Below are 23,093 nucleotides of genomic sequence, written 5' to 3'. Positions count from 1 at the left end.
ACCATTTTGATTAACAGCTACCCTTCCGTTTGGACTCAGCAGATAGTTCTGCTGCTTGAAATGCACACGAAAGTGACAGGGCGAATTATAGAAAAAGCTCTCCTATCCGGTGTTCAGGTAACCGGCACACTCAAGTAACTAGCACAATTCTGAAATTCACAGCAAACTAGCTAATTAATAAGAAACAACGAAGAATTCCGCAATACATATATCGGTTCCTGCGCGTGCCTCCCGCTTGTCCCGCTATTGTTTACGTCGCGATCTCTTCTGTTGCATCGAATATCCGTCTTTATCTGACATAACTTCATTGTTCTCTCAACATGGAGACGTCAAACAAAAGAAAGAGGGTAGTACTGAGTATCAAGGAGAAGATAGAAATATGTGATCGTCTGGAGAAGGGGGACAGCCGCACCACTATTATGAAGGAATATAATATTGGATCTTCTACTATCTATGATATCAAGAGTAAGGCCCAGAAGCTGAGAGATTTTATGAAAAAGTCTGAAAGTACTCTTGCTATAGAGTCACGACATACACTTCAACAGGCTCGCCTAAAACATTTAGATAAAGTCCTGTATGAGTGGTTTTGCAAACAGCGTTTGGAGGGCGCCCGCATCACTGGGCCTCTGCTGCAGGAGAAAGCCAAAGAGTTCACTGAGAAGATGAATTTAAAAAGCGACTGCAAGTTTTCTGATGGCTGGCTGGCGCGATTCAAAATTCGTCACGGCATACGACGGTTCGATTTGTCAGATCATCAAAAATCTGCCAATCGACCGTCAGCTGAAGAGTTTAAAGAGAAATTCGCTGAGCTTGTTGATGAACTGGTGTTAACCCCAGAGCAGATTTACAATGCCAGTGAAACTGGGCTGCTGTATCGATGTTTACCTGCAAGTACCTTAGCATGTAAAGGCAAAGTGGCAAAGCTGAATAAGGATCGCCTTACTGTTTTAATGTGTGCAAATATGGCTGGTACGCATAAGCTTAAGTTATGTGTTATAGGAAAAAATCAGACTCCACCTTGTTTCAAGAACCTTTCATTTATACCTGTTGACTATCGTGCACAGTCAAATGCCTTGCTGAGCAGTGAAATCTTTTTGGATTGGTTCCGGCATGCATTTGTGCCTGCTGTTAAAGAAAATTTACTCATTAAGGGCCTGCCTGAACATAGTAAAGTTGTCCTTCTGTTGGATAATTACAAATCTAACCCTCCCGCACAAGAACTTGTTGTGGATAATGTATATGTGCTGTTTGTACCCCGTAATGTGACGGGTCTTATCCAACCAATGGGTGAAGGTTTTATTCAGAATTTCAAAATGCATTATCGTCGTAACTTAATGCGCAAACTCTTGGTGTATGAGGGCTCAATTGCAGACTTTCAGGAGAACTTTAATGTGAAGGATGCAGCATTCATGGCATCTCTGGCATGGGATGATGTTCAGCAAGAGACACTACAGCGATGTTGGCATAACCTATATCGTGTAGCTGTGTTTCTCCCTAAAATGGAAGAGAATAAGTTTGATGGCATTGAGACACTTAATGGATGCTCACTCTCCAAAGAAATAATTGACCTGGTTGTTGGATCAGGGAAAGAAATTAAAGTGAGGAAGAAAGTAATTGATGAATGGCTACAAGTCGACAAAGATGTTCCTGTTACACTGACAATTAATGATGAAGATATTATTGAATTTGTGTTACAAAATCAAGACGTCAAGGAGGATTTGGAGAGTGATGGGGAGGAAGAACCAAAACGTAAGATTTCCTGGTCAGAAGCAGCTAAAGGCTTGAGCACATTCATTTCCTTTGCAGAGCAGTCAACCTGTATGACTGCTGATCAAGTTATGAGCCTTCACATAATCGCAAATGAGTTCCTGAATCAAAGATGCAAAGCACGGAAATGTGTGACGGCCAGTTCGCCTCCTGATCATTCAAAATCTCACTTATTCTAAATTAGGTGAGTTATATATGAGATGCCAATCCTGAAAGGGGTTTGGGCCAGGCATTATGTATTTGTTTTCAAGCTGGTTATCCTGCAGAGAAACATTGCTTGTCTTGTTTTTAAAATGGTGGACTATGTTCATAAATTAGCTGTAATAATATACTTGAAACCCCAGAGATGTGACCAAATGTGCTTTTGACCAAGTTTGTTTTGGTTAATTTGTAATTCATTGGTCATCATCTCCTACACCGTTTGGTCTTTCAATGCCTTTACAGATTGAGACATTGAATAGTACTTTACCAAGTTCTGAAAAGGACAATGCTGTACTAAAATTCTTAGCTCAGTGGGACATCAGTACAGTGGTACCTCAGTTCTCGAACTCATTAGAACTCAAATTTCTTAATAGACGAACCAACCAGGGGGAAAAAAAAATTACCTAGAACTCGATCTGAACCTCAGAAGTCAAACCGTGAACACTGACCTAAGATAACTTGTACGCGCGGGGAAATGAGTCACGCGGCATGTCTCTCAGCTTCAGTCTCAGCCTCGCATTTGCTGTGATAGCATCGTGCACATTTACACTAGCTGAATACATATATTTGACAGTAAAAATACATTTAGACAATGATAGACAGTAACAGTAATTATTATTACATAATAAAATACATTTAAAAATAAAGATTTCTTATTTTAATATTAATAATAAACCATTAATACATTTAATTATCATATTGTCCTGCCCAGTGGGGATGGAACGGAGACAAAGGCACAGACGTCAGGGTATCGGGGAATACGGGGTTTAATTACAGGTAAGGCGGGCAAAATGCAGACGGACAATACAATTACCGGACTGGGAAAACAAACTGAAACACGGACTAAATACAGAGGACTAAAGACAACAACCAGAAACAGCTGATCACATGGGGTTAACGAGGGGGCGTGGCACACGGAAGCAGTGGACGATCGGGGCAGGACACATTTTTTTAACTTTACACATTGTTTGGATAAATTTATTTTCTTGCTTTACTGTTTTGATAAATGTGCTTAGATGTGTTTAGTACAGTATATGCTCTTCTTGTTTTATTCGGTTCATTTTGTGTTTAAATGCAAAAAAAAAAAAAAACATATAGGTGTAATTTTTTGCTGCCGGGACCCAATTAATTGGTTTTTCATTATTTCTTATGGGGAAAATTAAAACTCGAACTTTTTAGGATTCGATCCAGAATTCTGAACAGATTAAATTTGAGTTCTGAGGTAGGACCACTGTATTTTGTATGATATTTTTGGATGAAATTGATGCTGCTATATTTGTAATTTGATTTTATAACTATGTATAAATTTAAAGTTTGGCAAATTTTATACAATAAATGCATTTTTGTATGCATTTTAAATGAGGGAATATTTTTGTTTGCCAAAAGTCAGAAGCAAAAAAGCATTCCAAGAGCAAAAAAAAAAATCCAAAAGCAAAGAAAAACATTCCAGAAGCAAAACAAATTAGAGAAGAAGGGAAAAATATTTATTTTTGATATTTGGAAAACATATTTTCATTCTGATACTTAATGATTTGCTTGCGGTTTTCAAAATTTTGATTAATACTTTTGGCACAAAATTAACTCCATAGTCCTGTTGTTCTGACAAATATAAAACGAAGGAGAAAACATTATATGCGTCACTTTTTTATATCTTTTTAAAATAATAAGACCATGCCCATACCCAACTGTAATAACGATTAAAGAGATCTGTTCTTTTAGTATTTGTGTTAGAGAGGCTTTAATTTTATTACTGTTGTGGTATTAAGATTAATTTCACAAGATTAATCTATGGAAATCAATACTTAAATCAATGAGCACAAAAACATATGACATAAACACGACTGTATTATGGATTTTACGGCATTTCTAGGGGTCACAGACTCTGCTGCTGTGAGGATTACCGACCGTCTCATTGTTGTTTTGATGGGTTATATGCTAATGTGATTTCCCATTAACAAAAACAAAAGGTGTGATACGCTGAAGTATATCGTAGCTGGTGTTTAAAAGGAGGTCGCCGGTTCTATTGACCTTTCTGAAACAATCTCGGACCATGAAATAGGAAGGCAATTCACTTACAGCTCAGTAGCGGAATCAGTATTTTTTCCACAACGCGAATGCAACATTTTCTTCGGGTTTCACGTGTTTGTTGTTTGTGGTCGTGTATTCAGTCGCCTCGGGCCACTTCTGATTGGTGAGCATGACTGTCACATAAGGAGCACGGCGCTTGTGATTGGTAAGAATGACTGTCACATAGGGAGCACGGTATGAGATTGGAAAACTATTCTTACAACAGTTTTAAACCCTGGGTCCGATGTGCTGTATAATGTCCTAAATCGCAGCCTTTGCGATTTGCTAATGGCGTTGTTTCAAATCGCGATTTCGATTTGAAATCGATAAATCGTTCAGCCCTAGTTTTACAGCTTTTTTTGGGGGGGGGGCAGACGGACACCGACAGGATTCATGGTGTTCCTTTTAATGACACTTGTCAAAAAACACAGATATTTTTGCCTGCTTTTCAGGTGCTTGACGCGACATATTTTCCGACGCGCTCTCTGTCCGCTGGTGGGAGTGTGCTCACCTGTGTGTGCGCGCACGTGTCTGTGCACGCACATCGGGGCGATACAGAGAGCAGAGGAGAATTGTAAACGCGCGACTGTGTAGAGACAAAAATGACAGGCTGTTGTGTAAATAAGATAAATAACATAAGGCTATTTAGTTTGTTTAATAAAAGGACAATGTATAGACTTATTCTATAGGAAAGATAACCTTAAATGACTTCTGTTGTGTTCTGGCGCTATATAGAAAATAAAATTAAATAAAATTAACTTGACCTTCAAGGGGGGGCGCCGCCCCCATAATATAATGGTAGGGGAAACACTTTATTTTAAAGAGTGTTTAAAAGTGTTTAGGGAAGAAATTAAATGGCTGCTGAAACTGATCCAACATCAAGCTGCATCTAAAGAAAATCGATACATATAACTTAATAATATGAACACAAACACATATAAACTTAGCGCAAAAAGTAAGGATATTTGTGTTTGGTTGATTATTTCTTTGCTGTGTGCTTGGCAATAAATCTTATACCATTGGAAAGCCTGTTCTTTTCCCTTTAAACTGGTGCCGCATTTGTAAGGAAAATGCATTTGTGGGCTGACAGGGTGAGTCTTCTTGTGGTGGTGTCTTCTTGGGACGCCCACTTCGCTTTCTGTCTCTGACATCCCCATTATATGGAACTTGGCCTTCAATTTGGAGATGGTACTAGGGTTCACTCCAAATAATGCAGCAACCTGGTTTTGTGGAACACCAGCTTGAAGTTGCCCTATGACACTGGCCCCATCCAGAGCAGTCAAACATGGCATGCTGGGAGCAGACTCCAACTGACCACTGTAGCAGGGTCCATGGTCACAGGTGCTGCTAATCAGGCACCAATCAGGCAGCTGACTGTCAGCACCTGGACTACCAGAAGCTCAAAACAAGAGTCACAGAATCAGCTGTTTGGCATTGGCATAGATGGAAAGTTTTTCATGGGCGCAACCCACATACTCAACTATGCTGCTTAGCCCACAAATGCATTTTCTTTACAAATGTGGCATAATTTAAAAAAGGAAATAAACAGGATTTACAACGGTAAGACCAAACACAAATTTCCTTACTTTTTGTGCTAATATGTGTGTATGTGTATATATACAGCAGTCACTTAAACAGCATTTAACATAAGACATACATAAACCAGGCATTACTGTTTCACAAGAAGGTTTAATAATAGAATAAATAGCACAGAAACTTATTATAATGAATGCAAATAGGACCTACTCCCTCTGCTCTCACTGTAATTTGTGTACCAGCTGGAATTGGCTTCAGGAAACTGTATGTTTTGTAAAGCATTGTTATAAATGCTGTGTGGGTAAACTTTGATTGTACATAGTCACGTTTACCCTGGACATTGTGCCGCTATTACAGAGGATGACAGCCACGGGGAAGCTTGCTTCAGAGGTCTTGGAGGCCGCTCCCTTGCTCAATAAGGGCCTTTGTAAACTGCCTGAACACACGGTCCATGTAGGTGCTATGACGGGGCCACAGTCCTTCAAGGAAGCCGATGTGGCCCCCGTGAGAGGTGACCAGGAGGGCTAGATTTGGGTTTTGCTTCACTCTCTCCACAGGAATGGCTGAGGACGAGAAGGAAATGAATGGTCACGTGGGGGCAGGAACATGACATGTAACTGTACAGCATCAATAAAAGGATTTATTAGTGAGCCAATATTCTTTTTTACAAGATGTTTCAGAATCCAGTTACAAATTTTACCCAATGTTAAACAGGGAATGGTACTCTAAAAATGGGCATCGGACAATTGTACTTCACATTTATAAAATACCACTTTAATTGTCTGCTGATTCATTGATATTTTGCATATCTATGTTTTGGGTAATTAATATTTCAGCTTATATAATTTATTCACCTAAAAAACTTTACTAAGCAATTTCCTGTATGCTTTTAGGATGTTTATTATTATGTTTCTTGATTTGGCCTTCAATCAAATGTGTATTACTGAGAGCATTTGTAATGTATCAGTTTGCTTGAAGGCGATTTACTAAAACCACATCCTTCATATGAAATAAGGGCACTCAGAAAAGGATGATAATTTCTAGGATTTATACCTTTTCAGAAGATGAACTGTTTCTCTGCAGGCAGTGAGTACAGTGGTATCCAGCTCGAATATATATGACAGTCTATAGTATAATTCTTTGAACATTTATCCACCTGTCTTATCACCGCTAATCCTGGACAGATTTCCCGAGAGTCCTGGTGCCTATTCCAGGCAGCACAGGGCACATGGGCTACATCCTGGATGGGATGTTAATTCATTACAGGGCACATACACATTCATACACTGCGGGCAATTTAGAGACACCAATTAGCCCAAATGCAGCAGGAAACCCACATAACACTAGGAGACCACACACCCCCCCAGCAGAGGCGATATTCAAAGCTCCAGTGCCGGAGGTTTAAGGCAGCAGCACCCCCCAGCGAGCCACCATGCTGCCCCTGACACATTTGTATTCAGCTGTGTGATTTTAAAGGCTCAGAAAACTCTTACCATGTGTGGGATGTGATTTTCTAGGCACTTTGAGGAGTCTAACTTGTGGATAATTAGTCAGGATTTGGGCAACAAATCATGTTAAACTAAGGCCAATCACTAATATTACATAAAAACATAAGAAATTTATGAACAAGAGGAGGCCATTCAGCACATCGAGCTCGTTTGGGGAGAATTCAACATTGCTTTTATTGTAATGAATGACAGGAAATTTTGTATTTACTCTCTGAATAAAAAAGAAAACTTATACCGCCTACATGAATCCTCCAACATTACAGCTAGATGCTTACAGGTATTTCATGCCTGTGTTTCAATTTTGCTTTATACCATATAATTAAACCTGGACCAGGGAATTACATTAAAGCTAAATTTGATTTAGCAACTATTAGCTTGCATTACACTTTACTTACTAAGTAGATACATCGGTGTAATAGATGTTATAATTTCAGATGTAATTGTTTTGATCTTTTTTAAGTCCCCGTATCACTGGCCATAAATAATTGGGATACTGAGGTTTGTAATTCATCGGTCATCATCTCCTACACCTCCCTGAATGACCTCCCCCAGCTGGCTGCATCAGTGTCATGGTTCTCATCCACAGGCCACATGGAGGTCTCTGAATTTAGCTGAGGAGTTTCACCCGTCGTGAGCTTACCGTAACCAGGGGAGAAAATGTCGTCAGCTGCATTCAAGCATAGCATGGGGATCTGTACTGATTTTAGGCGATGAACAGGGCTGGCCTCTCGGTAATAGTCATTATTGGTCGCATAGTCGAAGATGACGGACGTGAACCTCTCGTCAAACTCTCGGATGGTTCTTGCCTACAAATATGCATAAACATTAAGCACCCTGACACTGCAGAATGATTATACTCTTTATTTGGAGTGTGTCATTACCATTTTAACGTAGCATTTTTCAATACCCAATAACTCTTTGTCTGTAGGGAATTCTAAAAAGAGATCAACTTTTTTTTAATTCCTTTTCACCTTCAATCAATGTAAATAATTTTCTTTTTTTTTAGATTAAGGAACAAACCAAGAAGAAACAAACAGCAATATTATTTTTTATTGGTGGATAAATCACTTCCCCAACATCGTATCGTTAACATATATATATATATATATATATGAGGAAGGGATTTTTTTTTTCAACAGAATAGTTAACACCAGAGGGAATTTAAACTGTTTAGCATATGCTTCGGTCTCAAAACCAAGTTTAAGAAGGATGTTTTTGCATTAATCACTTTTATGCTCAGCAATTTCTATAAGATGATTTCCGATGCTGGATTTGAACACTTGGTGGAGCAGTAATCTCCATGCCTGTCTTAGGTTATGCAATACCAAATAAAATTATAGTTATTCTACAGGCAGACACTGAAGGACAAAGCAGACAAACACTCACCTTCATTACATGGTTGATGTCAATAACATTCTCAAAAACACTCTTCTGTCTGTAAGAAACAGCAAAAGAGAATACGACCTGCCACAATTATAAAACTCCAAAATGGATGATACATGTACAATAATACATACATATTTATTTTGAATAAGAAATTCCATTTTCAAGATAAAATATACAATTGAATGGAGACTAAAAATAAATGAAAGTTAAAGCCATTAAGCTTCCAGATCATCCTCCATATCTGCTTTTCCAGAATCACAATGAAACTGGAACCTATCCTGGGAAGCACAAGGGAAATTCTGGAAAGGATGCTAATTCATTGTCACATTATAGTGTTGGGCAGGAGTGGTATAGTGGCGCAGTGGTTTCCTCACACTTCTGTGATAAGGGCTCAGCCATGGCTCCCTGTGTGTAGAGTTTGCATATTTTCCCTGTGTGGTTGTAGTCCAATTTCAATAAGGCTGGGTTTCAGCCTTGAGAGGATGCCAGTCTATCACAGAGCACACACACACAGTAATATGGAAATGCTAGACAGCCTAACTACATTGCTTTGAACTGAAGGTAACCCACATGATACAGGTAGAGAATGCAAATTGTACACATGCACAGAGGAAGAACTAGAGTCCCCAGCCCTGCTAGCGTGAGGCTGCCCATTCAGCCATATTATCACTCCTTCAGCACCACTCAGTGTCGACTATTCATTTTATTACTAATCCATTGAAAGGATTATAGGATGTTACAACAGTGTTGGCCCAAACTCTTCTGTGTAAGTGTACATGGTTCTCTCCTTAAACAGAGTGCAAAAATCATCCGTTTCTGGTTGATAATACAGAACTCTGACACAAACATTCTTCATCTGTACTGAAAAGCTGCTTCTTATTTTCTTGCTGACTTCTTTTTCTGATATCAGTGGAATTACATTTTGCTCAAAGATTCGTGAAAATCAAAATAAAGGCGTAGAATAAGACCTTTAAAGTGCTGAATCGCTGCACTACAGTAAAACACTGACAAATATTGCTTAAATTAAAACCTTCAATGTGACCCAGTGGCCTAATGGATAAGGCACCAGCCTCCGGAGCTGGAGATTGTGGGTTCGAGTCCCATCTGGGTTGACTGGGGATTGAGGGTGGATGTGCTGTATATTTATATAGTTCCATTGAGCACTTAACCCCAGGAGTACTGGACACTAGCTAATCATATGCCCTGGCCTCAAAACTCATTTCCATTTGTGTGTCTCTCTAATATTGGGCCCCTAATCCAACCTCGTGCACCTGCCATAACCACACACTAGAGACCTGCATTCCCGCGGGACAAGATTTGATGGGTGAATGCGGGTGCGGGCGGTAAGGTCCTCATGTATGTGCGGGTTGTGGGAGAAAAGAATTAATCGCGGGACTCCCGCAAAATGGAATTATCTTAAAATTAATTTAATCAAAACAAATACTCTATTATTTATCTACTGCACAAAATCAACAAGAACGACTAAATTAAAATAATAATTATAATAATAATATACAGGCGAATCGTCTACAGAAACTACAATTGCCGCGCTCTGAGTGCCGGGGGACGTAACCGGACACCCCAAGAAGGAATCAGCCGGGTGCTTGGACGGGATGGCATGTTCTGAAAAGCTCCACGTTCGTGTCCATGTTCATCATTCCATTTAATTAAACTCAAATAAATCGAAACATATTTGTTTATTTTCCGTTTCTTTTTTATATATACTCAGAAGGTAAGCAAGTGAAACAAATAGAGTAGCGGGAAGAAGTGGTAAAAATAAAACTACTTATACAGTATATGTGAAAGCTACCGAATTTCCTCACACAGATTAACAAAATACTGCTAATGTATTAGACATATTGCAGATACATATGTTAGTTTAGCACAGTGGTTCCCAACCTTTTTTGGCCTGTGACCCCATTTTGACATCACAGATTTCTAGAATTAGTTTTTGATCATGTTTGTTAGGCCTTGTTGCAAGTACAGAGTAGCTAGATTAGTGCACAAAGTCACATTTTATTTTCCCTGATCACATTTACAGTATGGGTGAGCATGTCTTTACAAGGCTGAAGGTGATCGTGATCATTTTATTTTAACTCATTTATGTTTATTAATATTTATGAGCGTGAAAGAATACAGTTGTTTAAGATTGTATGTAGAGCTGGGCGAAATGGCCAAAAAATAAAATCTCAGATTTTTTCAAAATGAATCCGATTTTAGATTTTAATCGATTTTCCCCTCCCCTACTCAAAATCAAACTACAGATGACAAATGGTTCAAAACAAGTTTTAACTTTATTTTGTTTTTTTTTTTACTTTAGGGTTAAAGTGCATCTGATAAGCCAAAAAAGATGCTTGTAAGTGAGATGGCAGACCACGCCATTGTAAACACTTTTAGAAACTTGTAAAAACTTTTAGCATGTTAATGAATCCCGGCTTTTCCACAGTATCATGAGTATGTATGGGCACCATGTCTTTTGCAATATACATCACGACAGCGTTTGTTATCGCCTTCCACCGTGCCCCATTCTTATCATATGGCACACAGCTCGAAAACGTGTCAGGGACGGTTGCTTGCTTAACTTGGGATGTTGTGCTGGTGCTGCGGGTATTTTCATTTCGCTGGGAGCTGCACTTCTCCCACTCCGCTGCGTGCCTCTGGTTTAGATGCTGGAATAAATTTGTCTTGCAGCTTCTTTTGGTTGCAACAGTTTTTAAACAGACTTTGCAACGAGGACTTGTTTGGTCTGTGTCCGACGGCGCAAAACCGAACCAATTCCATATTACAGATGTAGCAACACCTTTCTTGGGCACAAGCTCCAGCTTTCCCTCTGTCGTTGCCATATTGTTTGTGAATCTACTACAGTGTTTGGGTGCGATGCGCTAATTTACCCGTGAAGAACGGTGCGTCGCATTAGTTCCGCTTTTGGCGCTCACGTGTAAAATAAGTAATAAAATCGATTTTCATAAAAACACATCGTCCTGAACTGTAAATTCGAACTAATTGATAAAATCGATGTTTCGCCCACCTCTAATTGTATGTGGTGTTTTAATCATCATTTTTAAAAGAATAATAATTAGTTGAAAAAATACTTTTTGCATTTGAATTCCAGGCGACCACGCATGGGGTCGCGACCCCAAGGTTGAAAAACACTGCCCTATTGCATGCCCTGCCTCTGACACCAGTGAGCTGCCTATGGTGTGTCCCTCCTCAGACACCGGTGAGACGCCTATGGTGTGTCCCTCCTCGGACACCGGTGAGACGGCTATGGTGTGTCCCTCCTCGGACACCGGTGAGACGGCTATGGTGTGTCCCTCCTCGGACACCGGTGAGACGCCTATGGTGTGTCCCTCCTCAAACACTGGTGAGACGCCTATGGTGTGTCCCTCCTCAGACACTGGTGAGCTGCCTATGGTGTGTCCCTCCTCAAACACTGGTGAGCCGCATAGGGCATGCCCTGCTTCAGACATTGGTGAGACGCCTATGGTGTGTCCCTCCTCAGACACCGGTGAGACGGCTATGGTGTGTCCCTCCTCAGACACCGGTGAGACGCCTATGGTGTGTCCCTCCTCATACATTGGTGAGACGCCTATGGTGTGTCCCTCCTCAGACACTGGTGAGCTGTCTATGGTGTGTCCCTCCTCATACACTGGTGAGACGCCTATGGTGTGTCCCTCCTCAGACACTGGTGAGCTGCCTATGGTGTGTCCCTCCTCAGACACTGGTGAGACGCATAGGGCATGCCCTGCTTCAGACATTGGTGAGACGCCTATGGTGTGTCCCTCCTCAGACACTGGTGAGCCGCATAGGGCATGCCCTGCTTCAGACATTGGTGAGACGCCTATGGTGTGTCCCTCCTCAGACACCGGTGAGACGGCTATGGTGTGTCCCTCCTCAGACACCGGTGAGACGCCTATGGTGTGTCCCTCCTCATACACCGGTGAGACGCCTATGGTGTGTCCCTCCTCAGACACCGGTGAGACGCCTATGGTGTGCTCCACCTCAGACACTGGTGAGTCACCTAAGGCTTGTTCCACCTCAGACAATGGACTTCCTGGGATAGGCTAAAAGTTCATCATAATGCTGTACTAGATAACATGTTACAATGGCAATTCTAAGATTTTTTTTATGGGTGGGGGCATGGAAGGGAGCATAACTCATAGAGAGGGACAAACCTTTTCATTAGCCAATGATATGTTTGGAATCAGGGAGGGGCACACTGGGGGCCAATCAGCTTTCAGCTGGGGCCAGTGTTCCTGTGGTTCTGCCCCTGTATACACCCCTGACAGGTTGTGTGGATAGATGATGTATAGATGAGGTCGTATAAGGGAAGCCAATTTAATTTTTTTTTCCTACATGCTCTTGTTTTGTAATTAGTTCTTGATAGAACACACATTTTACGCATGCACATTTTTTTTAGCTTAGAGGGGTGGTATTTGTTTGTTTGTGAATTTGTGTTGCCTTTTGACAAATTCTGGGACAGGAGACATCACGATTCACTTTAGAGCAATCAGCGGCAGAGTTTCACTCATCACTCAGCACGACCCTTAAGGTCCCTCCCTCACTGACCTATAAAGAGAAGCCTTCAGGCAGCTGACCAGGTACCAGTTGAAGAGCAGGTGGTTGAGAGGTCTCTCCAGCGAGGCAGTGCTTTCGAATACGTCCCAGCCAGCCGAGAAGACTGCTGCCCCCTGCAGGCAGGTGTCCTTCCCCACACGTCCCAGGTAGGTTGCCAGGAGCATCCTAAGAAAGAAATGACTCTGCTCGTCCTTAAAAGTCATTACACTGAGCCTCTGGGTACTGCTCAGTGAAGGCTATTACTATCCCATATATAAGGTAATGAAGATTCCCAGCACTGATAGGGGGCAGTGTGCGGCTCAGTGGGTTAGACCTCTGTGCCCATAATTGTAAGGTCATTTGTTCAGATCTTTTTGTAAGTAGAGTGATGTCACCATTGGGTCCTTGAGCAAGGCTTTTAATGCTTATTGCTCCAGGAACTGGCTGAACCTGCTCTCTCAATTTTACATCACTTCCATAAAAACACAATATTTAACACGTTGGGGATCACCAGTTATCTGACTCTAATTATCCATTTAATTGGTTTGGTTAAACTAGGAGGCAATTACTTTTCCACACAATCTGAAATTTGTGTTGGTCAGCTGTGTTTGTCATTAAATGAAATAAGTAATAAATGTGTCATTCGTTAGCTCAGGTTCCTTTTATCTAATGATATATTTGTATGAATACCAAAATGAATGTTGTATGAATACCACATTCAGTGTCAAATATGCAGTGATAAAGGGAGCACTGTATACGATATTTTTCAGAGGAAGTATTAGGTGATACACAAAGGAGGCACTTAGTAATTACAAAATAAAACCAACAGACCATGGATATAAAATGTATCCTGACCAGATGTACAAATCTGTCAAAAGCAGAATTGGGCCTGAGAGAGTCCATAGCAAGCAGAAACAGAGCATTAGAGGTTAAGGGCCTTGTTCAACAGCCTAATGGTGAAATCACTATGCTGATATAGGATTTGAACCATTGACCTCCCGGTAACAGCGTTCTAAAGCCCTGAGTTGCAAACTCATGCCTGGAAACTCTACTCATTATTACAAATAGTTGATCTTCTTTTTACTACAACTTCCCCGTTCTATAAACACTTGGGGACCACTTTAATTTAAAGCTGCATATATACTTTATGACCAATTACATTTAACACTTAAGTCGGTGTTTTTTACAATAGAAACCAACACATCTACTGATATGATTAGATCCTTCTGGAAGTACTTTGAATGCTGCTGGATACAGGCCACTTGACAACGCCCTGTTTCTGTGATAAGTTGATATGATCACAATGTTTGCCTATCATACAGTAATAAAATACATCATAAATTCCTAGACGTTACAGTCACCTATCTGGATATATAAGTGAAGTAACCCAAGAGAGAAACACTTGACCTTGTTTTTCACTCACATGGGCTGTTGTGTTTTCTATTACTATTACTCGTGTGACTTTGGTATGGATAAAGAAGATGTCGAAGTCCTTCATTATCATGGAAGCTATGCACACATATTTTTAAAGGTTGACAACATAAGCAGGACTGGTGTTTGTCAACGGTCATCGTTAGATTCCCTTTACCATCTATAATCCTATGTGGTATTTTAATGAAAATATAAAGCACTCAAGCATTGTTCTTTTATATCCAATAAAAATAGTAGGATCTTCTTGATATTTTAAGCTAAATTAAGACAATATTAGTCTATACCAGGCTACTACAGTGTGGACCGAATCAGTACAGATAAATTATAATTCATCTGTTTAGCACATGCCTTCATCCAAAGTGACATATAAGTGAAAGCATAGTAAGAGTCCATGGATTAACTGAGGGATAAGGGTCCTGCCCACGGGCCCAATGGTGACATCACTCTGCTGACCCTGGGATTTAAACCGACAGCCATCTGATCACAGGCACAGCATCCTAACCTGCTGAGCCACACAGTCTTACTTACTGAGTCTTACCCTAATAATGTGTAATAATATTAATGTTGTATGCCACTCTCAGATTCCTTGTCATTCTCCTTAATTGTGGCTTAATCACTATAAAACTATAGTCTTATTATGAATGAGAACTGATAAAATCTAGGAGACCATTGGATTCTCACCCTCCCATTGAAACTCCAGCTGCAATCAGAGGGGCAGACGGGTAGATGCTCTTGATGTGTGCAATCGCATCCTGAAGGTCTTCAGTGTTAGCAGCACAGTATGTTCTTGGGGTCTGGAAAAGACAGTGGGATCTCGTGATGAGCTCTGAAACAGCACAGAGCATTAGTTAGCAGATTAGCAGATTATATTCTGTGTTGCAGGGTCATTGTTTGTACATGACACAGTAAAGGTGTTTCCAGGGTGTCGAGTCACTCGGTACGTTTACATGCACACTAAGAAAATTCAAGTTAGTTTGTTAGTCCGACTAAATCCGGACTTTCAATTACATGTAAACATGTATGTTTGACTGAAGTGGCACTAAATCAAATTTCTCAAAGTCGGACTAAGACACGCACATACAGTAATGTGATTGGGAGTCGATTTCCTGCGTGTATACGTTCAATCAGACTCAAACTGGCCCAGGCGCACTTGCACATGCTCCATGGTTGCCCCTTGGGCTTTGACCCAGAGGTAACAGACGAAGCCAGTACTTCAAGTGTGCAGCATACTAGAGAATGTACAGCACACACGAAATGTACAGCGCTGTAAAGCTGTCCAATTCACCGCTCAACTAAAGGGTGCTTTTCCAAGGGACCAAAAGTACGGCACTTCAAGGCGTTGGTATTCCAGTGCCATAAAAACTAGTCAAATTAAATGGCGTAGTCAAGCTATAACCATAGCTTGACTTAGCTGTGCATGTAAACATAGTGAATGGCTGGCATCTTGTTTTTCTCTTTGCTTTGGCCAACCACATATCAGCACCTGTTTTGACTCACTTTGTCAATCTTCTTCTAGCACACAACTGAATGTCCTGTATTTGGAGCAGACGTGAACTTCTTACCATGACAGGGCTGCTGGTCAACAGAGGGCTGAGCAGTGAGCCGACTCAAAGTGACAAAAGCCAGTACTGAAAACAAACACGTACAGCCTGTGTTCTAACCTGTAAAATGTTAGCATGCCCAGCGGAGGTGGACAACCAGCTAACCTTGGACCTCCTAGGTTTTTTTCTCCTATTACTCTTCTTGCTTGTACCACATTTTATAAAATGAAACAAAAATACAAAAACAGTAAACAACATCCATCCATTATCCAACCCGCTTATCCTACTGGGTCGCGGGGGGTCTGGAGCCTATCCTGGAAGCAATGGGCATGAGTCAGGGAACAACCCTGGACAGGGGGCCAGCCCATCGCAGGGCACACTCACACACCATCCACTCACACAAGCACACCTATGGGCAATTGAGTAATTCCAATTAGCCTCAGCATGTCTTTGGACTGTAGGGGGAAACTGGAGTACCTGGAGGAAACCCCACGAAGACATGGGGAGAACATGCAAACTCCACACACATGTAACCCAGGTGGAGACTTAAACCCAGGTCCCAGTGGTGTGAGGCAATAGTGCTAACCACTGCACCACCATGTCACCCCTTTCAGTAGACAACATTCCTTTCATAAATGGCTGTTTCAATGGACCTAGACTGTATTTTACTAAACGATACAAACGATAGCTATTTTCCTTTGATAACTTACTGTTACTTTCCTCCTTCACCACTCTATTTTCATTTACAATTCTTGTGTACTTTCTACTTCTGTATTGTAATTGTATTGAGTTACTTCTTAGCTCAGTACGCTTTATTATGTACACCTTATAAGTACCGGGTCAGTCCCTCTTTTGCCTTCCGAACCTCTTCAAGGGTTGACGAGTTGTGAATTCAGAGAAGCCTTTCTGTACACCACTGTTGCACTGAGCTGTTATTCTTGCATGTGTGGGCATCCTGTTAGCTTAAATGAATCTGGCCACTTTCATTAAAAGGTGTTTCAGCCACAAAAATGCCCCTGACTGGTTTTTTTTTCATTACACCATTCTCTGTAACCTCTAGACACTGTAGTGTATGAAAATCCCATAAAGAAGACTCTTTCTCAGATGCTGAAACCACCACACCTGGCACCAACAATCACATCGCATTCAAAATCACTTAGATGAGGCGTCTTATCTGTTCTGATGCTTATCCAAACAGTAACTAAGCCTCTGGACCCTGTTTGTGTGCCATGTGGATTCAGCCACATGATTTGCTGTTTGTAGGTGCAGGCTTGTTTGCATTAATAAACACTATTAAACAGGTGTATATACACACACTTACACACCCATCCCTTATCGCGTGATTTTAAGAGGTGACGGCCATGGTCATGCTATCCAGCAGGCTATCCAATAAGCACTGAGGACTGAACAAAAGGCAGGGGAACCAGATGCTGGTCCATCTCTGGGTTAACACACCAGCTTTCAAACTGCAGGAGGAAACGGGAATTCCCAAAGGAAGCCCACGTGACATGGAGAACACATGCAAACTCTATGCTTACAGAGCAGGGGTGTGATTGAAGCCCCCCAAGCATGATGATGTGAGGCAACACTGTGACCCACTGAGTCCCATATTATATACAGTATATGGTAATTATATTTAAGCAGGTAGAACATAGCAGTCATCAAAGAAAAAAGCTGATTTACTGTGTTAACACTGTCACATCTATTCAAAATACATATTTCAATTCTAAAACTTTCATCTATCTAACTATTTACAATAGCCACTTCTATAGTACCAGCATTTTCTATTCTTTCCAGGATGACTGCAGTAAGTCTGTATACTTCGGAGAAAAGTATTTCTACATTTTCAAAACTCATCCATGTTTTGGAATGAATTGTGAAACATCTTACTTGGAGATACAGAGGTATGAAATGCTTGATTTTCTTGTAGCTCAGAGACGTCTGACTTATGGCTGTCTGATCTATGTTGTAGGCGTGTCTTCTTCCATTACATTACATTAATTTAGCAGATACTTTTGTCCAAAGTGACGCACAATGTGTCGATCAGAGAATGGCATTGGATAACACCCCTGGAGGAATGGGATTAATGGGTGCTACATAAAAATAAATTGATTGAATTAAATATTACTTACAGTGCATTTCTGATTAGTAAAACAGACCCCAGAGACCACAACTAACCTTAATTCCGTTCATTCACTTTGATTAATTTAACATTATATTAATCAGTATGTAAAAAAAAAAAAAATCATTTTAATTGTAAAAGAACTGATCCCATTTAGGAATTATGTTACTGTCTTAGTATTACATTAAAAACATTTAAAAATCATTAAAGCACATAGTAATCATCATATTGGATTCTTTAGTAATAATTACTTTTTTAACTTCAAAAGGCATTTTTCCCACAGGAAAGCCACGACTACGTGGATCATAAGGCAGCAACCATTAGCTGTCAGTCGTTAGTAACTAAAGGAATTATGTCAGAAATCAGTAATTACGAGGTATTTCGAAACCAGAAAATTTTGTGACACTTCAGGACTGATATTGAAACTTCCATTACCGTATATGTTAGATATCTTGACTGATTCAGATGAATGTTTTAAAATCCTTACCAAAAGCTTTTCGCCAGAAACCCCCCGGTTGTTGAAGACTACAGACCTAAAAAAAATAGGCTCCTTTCAAAGAGTATTCCCACACTCAAACAGGTACCACAAAAATGTCTCTCGGTTCCTCTTGCCAGCTAACTGCTTTGTTCTTATGAAACACGGGAATATGGGGCGGGGGAATCGGTGCTTTTGCAGTCTGGACATTGAAACGCAAAAGAAGGCTTGGTTCTCCTGCCTTTCTGAAGTATTTATATTGGTATATGTTGAAATGTATATATTAAAACAAAGGTGTCTATGAATATATGGTTTGGTGATATATATACTTGTGTTTGTTTATTAGAGGAATTAAATTTGTATATGTATATACAAATTAATTTGTAACTTAAGTAGCACACAAGAAAATATGAGCGATGAGCTGTTTGTAGTGTGTAGGAGTTAATAAGTTTTACTTCAATTTACTTGTTTTTGTACATTTTTCTTTACGTTTCTTTGGCTAGAATTTAGTATACGTTTTCAGTTTGGAAGTGCCTGACATAAAACTCGGCCAAATGAGGTACACAGGCAGAGGGCAGCCTCTGTGTACTGACCAGGACACCACAATGTCTACTCTCCGTTCCTTCACACACGTGTATGAGAGGCAGGGGACAGAGTGTGGCCAACAAAAACAAGCAATAAAGGCTTATCCTTTGGAGCTGCCTTGTTTGTTCCGGCTACGTAATCATCGGGTCATTGGGTCCAAACAAAGTGCACCTACCCACAACTGGCTCAAACTAGAACTTAACCCTTCATGAGAATTAAATAGTTGATTTGTCTCATCAGCAGCACAGAGAGATACATTCAGCTACTTTAAGGTTTTAAATTTCCCATCCAAAATGATTTCAGATTAACGGGCCTCCAGTTAAAGGTAAGCATATGTGCAAATGGATGGATATCGTTCCATATATAGTAAACCTTTCGATGAAAAGGGACACTGAAGGACGGTAGAGTATTAGCACATTTTCCATGAGTGATAGCAATGCCAACCTGTAACCCAGTTCTCGGCAAATGTAAACCATTCGCAGGACGTAGGATTCTTGGCTTGATCCTGTTAAGCCGGGCAGCAGTAGGACAGTTGGCCTTCTGGAAGCATCTGCATAACTGGGGCTCCCTTCACTGTCACACCAGTCCAAGGAAATCTGGCCTCCATCGGCGGCCTTAATGAGTTCACTGCAAGTACACAGAGTTCCATGTATATGTTAATGCTGTGAATTATAAATAAGCCCAACCATCCATTAAACCAGTGCTTATGCAAGTCAGGGCTGTGTAGGATATCCCAGGCAGCACCTGGCACAAAGCAGGACTACACCCGGGATGCCAGTCTGTAGCAGGGCACATGCAAACACAACTGCATGTCTTTGAACTGGGTAAATCTGCACAGCACAGAGGGAAAAGTGAAACTAAAACTTAGTAAACATCAAATGGAAGTGTTATGTGTCACATACTCAGTTCAATGTGCAGTGAAATTCTTGCCAGTCAAAATTTAAACTGCGCTTGCAAAAAACAAAACAAAACCGTGAAAGAGCAGTGGGGGCGTCCAGAGTGGGGTTTTCGATTTGGAATTACAAACCAGAGAGATTATAAGAGAAGTCTATGATGATAAAGATTCGGTGGCTTAATTTGCACAGCAGATAATTCATACTTTCTATAGTGGATCTTTGGTATGGCTGCAATTAAAGGTCTGATGAGCGTCTGCATTCGGCTCTCCCAGCACCAGAATGTGGGGAAGTAGGTTTCTGACACCACAGGACATCGCTCTCTCAAGAACTGACAGAACTTACTTCCTCCAGTAATCAGTTGAGGTTTCTGCAAGAAAGACAGGAGACCACACTAGGTAAAAGGTGACAATTTTGTAGGTGCCCCGACTTGATGGTAAATGAAGTTTTTAAAATCCATCATCGCCAACATATCATCTGATTCATCAAGAAAATTATAGCGGCATTTTGCTAGATCATTTTTGGTCGTAAACGCCACAGGAAGCACGGTGCACAGGGCAGAGGTAACAAAAGATAAGCATAATAGATTGTAATAATAACCGCAATGACATCATTCATTACAACGGTGAGAAAATGAATTAACTTTCAACAGATTATATACGATTTAATGTATATTTTGAGTTTTCCTTCCATGTTATTGCACTTTCTTTAGCTCCATATTTACCGCTATACTGGTTTTGAAACATGAAACGGGATCTACTTTTAAAACGCATGATTTTTTTCATTCATTTATCTGTAAACAAACTAGTAAGCACTTAGCAAGCAGTTGTGTTTGACCGATTATTGCGATAACTTCACTAGTGACACCGTCATCTTCCGTAGTAAAAATGCCAGCAAGTCTAAAAATAACTTTTTTAAAAGTTTTTATTTATAGACGTATTCAGAGTTAAATCGTTATACACGAATCATAAGACGGAATCAGGTGTCTCATACCTTCGCTATGAAGCCCAAGTAGTAACAGGCGTAGGCAGCACCGAAGCCGAAGATAAGAGAGAGCTCAACTCCGGAGCTCCAGAAGGCGTCCCCCGCATTAGAAGGTGCATCTCTGGGCACAAATGTCATTTCCAGATCTGGCCCTGAACTACCCATAAGTAAATGCCAATGAAGACAGAGCCAAAAGTGGCGTGTTACACAAGTGGCGTTGCTGGGGGAAGATGAATGGCAAAGTGATGAATGGACGTTGGCCATGTGCGTGTCCAGGGTTCAGATCGTCCCTGATTAAAGGCGGAACTGCCTGCTGGTGGCGCCCCAAGGCGCTGCACGTTCTCTTACGGTGACTCATATATGTGTGTGTGTGTGTGTATAGCCTATATATCACACACAGACACACAGTGGTACCTCAGAACTCGAATTTAATCCATTCAGAACTCCGGATCGAACCCTAAAAAGTTCGAGTTGTGATCGAATTTTCCCCATAAGAAATAATGGAAAACCAATTAATTGGTTCCCGGCCCCCAAAAAATACACCTAAATATGTTTTTTAGCATTTAAACACAAAATGAACTGATAAAACAAGAGCATATACTGTACTAAACACATCTAAGCACATTTATCAAAAGAGAAATTTATGAAGTAAGAAAATAAATGTATCCAAACAATGTGTCCTGCCCCGATCGTCCACTCCTTCCGTGTGCTATTAGCCATCTGTATTTCGTCCGCGTTTCAGTTTGTTTCCCCAGTCCGGGCATTGTATTGTCCTTCTGCATTTTGCTTGCCTTACCTGTAATTAAATTCAGTGTTCCCCAATACCTTGACTTCTGCGCCTTTGTCTCCATTCCGCCCTGCTTGGCACAATATTATTATAATTAAACGTATTAATGGTTTATTATTAATATTAAAATAATTAATAAGAAATCTTTATTTTTTTAATGCATTCTATTATATAATAATAATTACTGTTACTGTCTATCATTGTCTAAATGTATTTTTACTGTTTAATTATATGTATTCAGCTAGTGTAAAAATGCACGGTGCTGTCACAGCTAATGCGAGGCTGAGACTGAAGCCTTACCCTTTGTTTCCGCTGAGAGACGTGCCCCGTGACTCATTTCCCCGCGCGTACAAGTTCACAGTTTGAATTCTGAGATTCAGATCGAGCTCTAGGTAATTTTTTTTCGAACTGGTTGGTTCGACTTTTAAGAAATTCGAGTTCTAATGAGTTCGAGAACTGAGGTACCACTGTGTGTGTGTATATATATATATATATATATATATATATATGCACACACATATAGTGCCCTCCACTATTATTGGCACCCGTTGTAAAAAGTTCTAAGAAGGGTTAGAAAAAAAAATCACTGTTTACTGAAGTACGTTCATCTTGCACTGAAGGTGAATGAAAAAAAATTGAAACAAGTTTATTCAAAGAAAAACAAATCCCTCGAGAAATACGTATTCTTAACGAAAACACATGCCATAATTGTTGACAGCATTGAATCTTCTCCTATAACATTTTATAAGGTTGGAAAATACAGAGCAGGGCATCTGAGTCCATTCCTCTGTAAAGAATCTCTCCAGATCACCCAGGGTCCTAGGCCCTCTCTTGTGTGCTCTCCTCATCAGCTCAGTCTGCAGGTTTTCAGTGGGGTTCAGGTCAGAGGACTGAGATGGCCATGGCAGAAGCTTGATTCTGTGGTCAGCTTTTTATTCAGATTTGGACATGTGCTTAGATCATTGTCCTGCTGGAAGATCCAATGATGACCCAGTTTGAGTTTCTTGACAGAGGCAGCCAAATTTTGATTTAAAATGTCCTGGTATTTCATGGAGTCCTTAATGCCATGTACCCTAGCAATGTTTCCAGGGCCTTTGGAGGAAGAACAGCCCCACAACATCACAGAACCTCCACCATATTTTACATTTGGGATAAGGTTCTTTTCATTGTAGTAATCCTTCATCCTACACCAAACCCACTCTGAGTGTTTACTGCCAAAAAATGCAATTTTTGTTTCACCAAACCATAGAACA

General features: G+C 40.5%; 2 protein-coding genes and 1 non-coding gene across 3 annotated transcripts; 2 read left to right on the top strand and 1 right to left on the bottom strand.

Moving 5' to 3' along the window:
- LOC111841592 (jerky protein homolog) lies at positions 1–6,221 on the top strand. The gene is made up of 3 exons (XM_023807451.2): positions 1–117; positions 327–5,595; positions 5,929–6,221. Exons 1-2 carry the CDS (start codon positions 61–63, stop codon positions 1,944–1,946), a joined length of 1,677 nt encoding a protein of 558 aa, XP_023663219.1. The 5' UTR covers positions 1–60; the 3' UTR covers positions 1,947–5,595; positions 5,929–6,221.
- Positions 5,705–21,210, bottom strand: LOC111841554 (phospholipase ABHD3-like). The gene is made up of 9 exons (XM_023807382.2): positions 21,063–21,210; positions 20,276–20,439; positions 19,621–19,803; positions 18,604–18,649; positions 15,135–15,247; positions 13,035–13,208; positions 8,466–8,514; positions 7,720–7,885; positions 5,705–6,134 (listed from the first exon to the last, which is right to left on the bottom strand). The coding sequence occupies exons 1-9, from the start codon at positions 21,189–21,191 to the stop codon at positions 5,956–5,958; spliced, it is 1,203 nt and encodes a 400-aa protein (XP_023663150.2). The 5' UTR covers positions 21,192–21,210; the 3' UTR covers positions 5,705–5,955.
- On the top strand, positions 9,505–9,577 carry trnar-ccg (transfer RNA arginine (anticodon CCG)). The gene has a single exon. It is a non-coding gene; the product is annotated as a tRNA-Arg (tRNA).
- Positions 21,211–23,093: the final 1,883 nt, after the last annotated feature.

Source organism: Paramormyrops kingsleyae, chromosome 1 (assembly GCF_048594095.1).
Source record: "Paramormyrops kingsleyae isolate MSU_618 chromosome 1, PKINGS_0.4, whole genome shotgun sequence".
In the NCBI taxonomy this organism is placed as follows: Eukaryota; Metazoa; Chordata; class Actinopteri; order Osteoglossiformes; family Mormyridae; genus Paramormyrops; species Paramormyrops kingsleyae.
This window is presented reverse-complemented; position numbering and strand designations above follow the sequence as displayed.